Here is a 6,132-nt window from a genome sequence, read left to right on the forward strand (position 1 = left end):
TAACTATTAATTTAGCTAACTCCTACAATGAGGCAAGGTAAGTATGGTAATTTTCATTTGGACTTACTAAGAAATTATGCTTACACGTTGTTGTTTTTCCGTGTAGATTGTTAATTCGTGGATTTTTAAAGCCAAGTCAAATTCAAGACATCACACTATCATTAATATCTCCAAGAGTATGAGAATGACATATTTTTAGTTGTGGCAGGTTGTCTACATTTAAAATATGTTAATTTCATATTACTTGGTTTTTGTGTTGAATGTTTTCTAAATGTGAACTTGGAAGCTCGACTTGGTATTTCACTATACTATTCTTCTTTTGGTTAATCGATGATATGCATGAATACTTTACTTCTGAGATCATTGGTTGTGATTTTAAAGTGTTTTGTAGTATTTTTTATATGTAATGGAGAATTCTTTAAGTAGATTTTATGCATACCATGAATAGAGAGACTTTGCAAAATATTTCAAGTATTTTGGGGTGAACATAGTGAGTCACGTCGCGACCATGAAGTTGTAACGTCATTACTACAAAGCCAACATTACGACTTCGCACTTCACCTCATCATGACCTCACTAACTCAGCAATTCATGTCGCGATGTCAAATGTTCCTTGTCGTGAGATCACACCCCTGTAGCAACCTTGCACTTTTTCAAGTGTTTTTTTATCTTCCGGGGATCATTTTGGGTTTTAGTCACTTCCGAATAAATTCTAAATAATTTTAAATTATTTTTAAAATTTTCAATTCATCTAAAACATGTTTAATTATTTTATAAAAGTGTTTTAAACTTTCAATCCTTAAATAAATCCAAGATTTCTTACTCGTACATGTTTCGGTGGCATCTCCTATTCGTACTGGTTGTCTGGAACGGGTGAGGGGTGCTAAAGTTGGGGTTGCAATTACTTCTTTGTGTAAGGGTAGATTAGGTTTAAACCAATAGGTGATCCAAATGATTGTTGAATAAGAACTATCCATCGAGTAAAGCTCTATAAAATAGGAATGGTAAATCCGAATTGCGCTAACAAAGTTTGTGTGTTTATTTCTCTTATTTGCTTACTGCTCTTGTTTTGTCCACCTCTGTTCAAACATATGCCTGAACATCTATCTTAACATCGAATTAAACAAAAGGCAAATTAAAACTCTAAAAACCTTATTCAGTATATTTTATGGTAATGTAATATATTACTATTTAATTGATAGAACATAAAATGAACCAAAAATATATTTTACTAAATTATCTTTAAGGATAATTAAATTATCCAAATAATGAAAACAATAATAATATAGAAAACCCTAACTTTGTTCAATCCGTAAATAATTAATGATCTAAAAACTTATTTATAATAACAATTAGTTAATTGAAAAACTAAAGTAATAAAATTGAAAAAAATGTTAAATTTCTTCAGTTAATAACAATAGAAAAATCACTTATAAATAAATGAATACAGGTGAAACTATGTTTGGGAGAGTATAAAAAATTGAAGAGTTAGATATATATATATATATATATATATATTGTTTTTCGTTTTGGGCTAACAAAATTAGATTAAGTGATTTAAAATGGGTAAAATTACGACAGATTTCGCATTAAGATTCCTAAAAGTAAAACTACTGCTAATAATTTAGGTAAGGTGAATTCAAATACAAGAATCCAACTTATTTTTACCACCTAAACAAATTTGGGGTTAGTTTACCAAAATTATTTTTAAAAAGTTTGATTTAATATTATCGGTAATGTGTATTTTTGAAAAATAAAATGTTAATTTTAAACATGATATAGTAAATTTAAAAATCAAGCATTTAAGTTCGTTATATTACTATATTTCAATAAAATATAAAATTAATTTATTGAAACTCATTATTAATATTTTGATATATAAAATAAAATTTTAATTTTTTAAATAATTAATATTAATTATTTATAAAATTTAATTTGAATACATAAATTATATATTTGAAATAAATTTCAATAACTAATAATTTTATATCCACTATAAATATTACATAAAATACATTAAATTATAAATAAGGGTTAAAAATATCATTTGACTCCAAAAGCAAAAGCTACCAAACAATGTTTTTACCATTGGGTTCAAATTTCAAAAGCACTTTTGACTCTAAAAGTTGTTTGTTTTAGCCTTAATGCTAAACTCAACCTTAATGAAGTCTAGTAATCTTTAGTGAATCGAATTAGTTAAATTTTACTATTAGTTTTTATACTTTATAAAAGTTGTAGATTTAATCTTTGTATTTTAATTGATTAATTTTAGTTCTTGTACCTTTCAAATTGGTCAATATCAACCTTTATACTTTTCAAATTTTGAAATTTTGATCTTGACTCAAATGAAAGTAGTTAAATATGTTTTGTCAAACTTAGTTACTAATTCTGTACCATGCGTGCTGTTGTAAATTTAGCCCATATTCTCTGATTGTATCATTCTAAGTTTCTATACTTTTTAAATTATGAAATTTCAATCTTGACATAAACGACATTTGGTAATTCACTAATTGAGTTTTTAGTATGTAATATGTGAAAATAGCAATCTGGCTTGAAATTCTGAAAATTCCAGAACTTAATAAATTTAACAATTCTAAATGGGTGAGGATTGAAATTTTAAAATTTAAAAAAGTACAAAGATTAAATTTGATAAAATTAGATAGAATCCACAATTTTTTTTAAAGTACATATTTAACCAATCGAAACTAAATTTACTGGCCACCGCATAAACTAATGGAAATCAGGTTGTAAGTAAGAGATTCTCTAGGTAGTACCAGGCATAGCATTACTTTTTAAGCATAATCTCAAGCATTCTTTCTCCCAAGTGGTTTAAGAAGTACAGGGAAAAACAAAACAAAACTTACAAAGGAACGGTTACATTCTTTTGCTTTGCAGTATGAGCTATGAAAGCTGTCTGAAAAAAGAAAACTATTCTATAGAAGCTACACCAGGAGATGATAAATCGAGCAGCTACGGAGCTGTAACATAAGCATGAAACGAGGCCTTCCAGGCTTCCAAATAAAATTTAACCGAGAACCAGGTCGCCTTATCATCATATCACAGCTGCCGACAACAGTGAATTATTGTTCCTTTAGACAAAAAAAGAACCAGGCATCAGAGCTCAGCTTTGCAAGCTGAAGAAAACAATTTTGATGTACTATATACGAGTTTTTGAAGTTTTTCTATGTACTTAAAGGAAAATGAAGGGTCGAAGCAAATATAGCTATAGACTATGGTTCATATAACATTGTGAACTTCAGAAATTTACCATTCCTTGGTGTAATCTTTCAGTTCAACTCGAAAATCAAGACGAAATGTTTGTCAACAATAAAATGTTTAATGAATGAACTAAATGAAACAAAAGCACTTGTATGCTCTAATTATTCTTTAAGGTACAGATGAGTGAACTTCAGAAATATCTTCAGCATCCTTTTGCCATGTTTTCATATCTAACTTCTCAGGTTGATGCTATAATCTGATTTGACAGGTTAAGTCTTACATATGGGTTTTATGTCTTTTCATGCATCAAAACAATCGCATGCCTACTGCACATATAAAATGAAAATTAGAGTGTTTCAATACCAACACATGTACCGAATCATCTCGTTTCTTAATGACCGGTTATAGACATAGCCCCTGAATATGTTGAACCAACAAGATCATGTGTTTCAAATGCAGTGAAAGAACAGGAGGAACTTGCATAACAGTAGAGCTCTAACCTGATTGTTTGAGGCTTGCCCATGTATTCGGTGCGGCTTCATATTCAAGTCTATCATTTTAGTACCCGTTTCAAGATGACCATCAGCATTAGCATCCATCCTTAGAACAGGACAGGCCTTGTCATTTTGTTGGTTCTCTCCCACTGTCCGTTTAGCTGCATGATTTTGGCCTCTCATGGTCTCACTGGGATCCAAAGGCTGTGAAGCTGGATCCTCTATATTACCAGGTTTATACCCTGGAAACTGAAAAAAAAAAAAATTCCCAGGGAACATTTTAAACTCCAGGAGGAATATATGACCCAATTACCTTCAAAGATTTAAGTGACAAACCTCTACTCTCTGCCTTAAGACAAGATATCTTCCATGAGTTCTTTTACCTCCAACATGTACAATCATATCACATTGTAAACAAAGGGATGTTCCATCTATTTCACAGTAAAAGAAAGCTGCATGCACGGTTCAAGGAATGAACATAAGTTCCGCAAACTTGTTAAGAAACCTGATAAATCAAACAGCACAAGACAAAAAGACACCTGCATATTACCAGGTGCATTTTCACATATGTCGCAGCGAGGAACGTCACTGGGGTTTGCCAGACCCACCCGAACATGCCGGCTGGCAAGCTTATTGCACAAATGGACCTGGCACATCAATCAACATTTCACTTCAAAACAAAAGGTTTGATTTTGCAGGTCAAGCTATAACAATGCACAAGAACTTTTTGAGAATAAATAAAATCTAATATACCCATCTATTTTTCATAAAAATTACAATCTCCACCCTTCAACATGAAAAAGAAAAGACTCAAACTATTGCTTGACTAAGACTATTCATCAAATTTTGGATTTCTAGCAGAGAATTTATAGAAAGGTTAGCCTGCACAATTGCTTATGCTAGAAGTGGTAAAGAAGAGTATATTTACATATGTGTATGTATATCAATCCTGAAGAATAAAAGAAAGGCCTTTAGTTGGTTTAATAAAAAAGCCAAATATGAAGTAACTGTGATAAAAATCCTGCCTCCTACAAAGAACAGACCAAAAAATTCTAAATGGGTCCAGTAAACAGCTAAAACAGACCTCCAAAGTGTATGATTACATGGGGAAAGAAAGTGAGGAGAATGAAGGAAAGAACCAACCTTTTCATCACAAGCACTGCAAAGAGCAGCCTCATCGGCAGCACAGAAGACGATAGCAGCAGCACTTTCACAAGCGTCGCAAATGGTTCGCATAATTCTCTCTCACTCTCATCCTCTCGCAATAGCAAAAATATTCATCTTCTTTTTTCACATAATAATATTATAAATTAATAATATGCCCCAGAAAACAAAAGAACCCAACTACAGAAAATAAAAAACAAATGGAAACAAATTGTTTTTATAATCAAATGAAAATGATAGGCAGAGGCAGCTGTTGTTGTTGTTGAGGTTGGTTGGTGATAATGATGATGATGGTAAGGACTAGGATTGGTGATAGAGGGGAAAAAGATGTTTTTTTTCTTTTAAATATTAGAATTACTCGTTAAAGAAAAGGGTGGGGGAAAATGTAGGGATTTAATAAACAGGCAAGGCAACAGAACATAAGAAATGAATGATAGGGTGGACCGGTGGAGGGTGTTTTGTTTTGTCAACTTTTGGTTTGATTCAATTGGCATTTGATGGATGGACACCACAAGTTTTTCAAACAAAAGTCTTGGCTTTTATGTGTTGAGGAACGTCTCTGGCTTCAATCTTTGCTGACCAGTCACTTATCTGCCATGGGACCCAAGTTTATTTTTTCTTCTTTCTAGTTAACTTTGGTTTGGTTTCTTTCTTTTTGCTGCTTCTGGTTCATACAAAGCATCTTCTTTTATCTCTCCCTCGTGGTTATAGTATTACTAGCTTCTCAAATATGAGATATGATAGGGCTAATGAAATCTTATGTTTGGGGGGCTGAGACTGCTTTCATCTATCAAGCATAGCCATAGGTGGACCTGGGACAATTTGCTTGAATTAGGACTTTTCTTCACAAAAACCATTCTATTGGTAAAGGCCATTGTCTTGTTTTTCACTGAACCATGAAAGGCAAACATGTTGAACAATTGAAAATGGTTTTCTTTTAATAAATATAATTGACTTTAATGAATCAAAATTAAAGCAAAAATTAATCTCAACAGCAGGTTTCAGTTCAAAGATATTTTCTTGGCTTTTTTGTCAAGGTTTTGAATATGTTCATTGCTCATGTGGTGTCCATTTCTTCTTCCTTTTTTGATTGTGATGTCCGCATTTTCCTCAGCCACATAAAATGAGATCACAACTAAATTCATTTGAAAATTTTTGTGGAATCAGATGAATGGTTGTGGTTGGTAATATACGAAACAACCATGAGTTTTACTTGTAAGCAACACTCTTTGAAAAAAAGAACAAACAGTACTGA

At 31.6% G+C, this 6,132-nt stretch overlaps 1 protein-coding gene across 2 annotated transcripts; it reads right to left on the reverse strand.

Moving 5' to 3' along the window:
- Positions 1–2,745: 2,745 nt before the first annotated feature.
- Positions 2,746–5,584, reverse strand: LOC105803740 (B-box zinc finger protein 18). 2 transcript variants are annotated; one of them, XM_012636130.1, is made up of 5 exons: positions 4,857–5,584; positions 4,264–4,360; positions 4,050–4,165; positions 3,720–3,962; positions 2,746–3,089 (listed from the first exon to the last, which is right to left on the reverse strand). In XM_012636130.1, the coding sequence occupies exons 1-5, from the start codon at positions 4,947–4,949 to the stop codon at positions 3,081–3,083; spliced, it is 558 nt and encodes a 185-aa protein (XP_012491584.1). In that variant the 5' UTR covers positions 4,950–5,584; the 3' UTR covers positions 2,746–3,080. The 2 variants fall into 2 exon arrangements, with proteins under 2 accessions (XP_012491584.1, XP_012491585.1); XM_012636131.2 differs by having other exon boundaries at positions 4,264–4,383; positions 4,857–5,329.
- Between the last annotated feature and the right edge of the window lie 548 nt (positions 5,585–6,132).

The sequence above is a fragment of the Gossypium raimondii genome, chromosome 11 (genome assembly GCF_025698545.1).
Source record: "Gossypium raimondii isolate GPD5lz chromosome 11, ASM2569854v1, whole genome shotgun sequence".
Lineage (NCBI taxonomy): Eukaryota > Viridiplantae > Streptophyta > Magnoliopsida > Malvales > Malvaceae > Gossypium > Gossypium raimondii.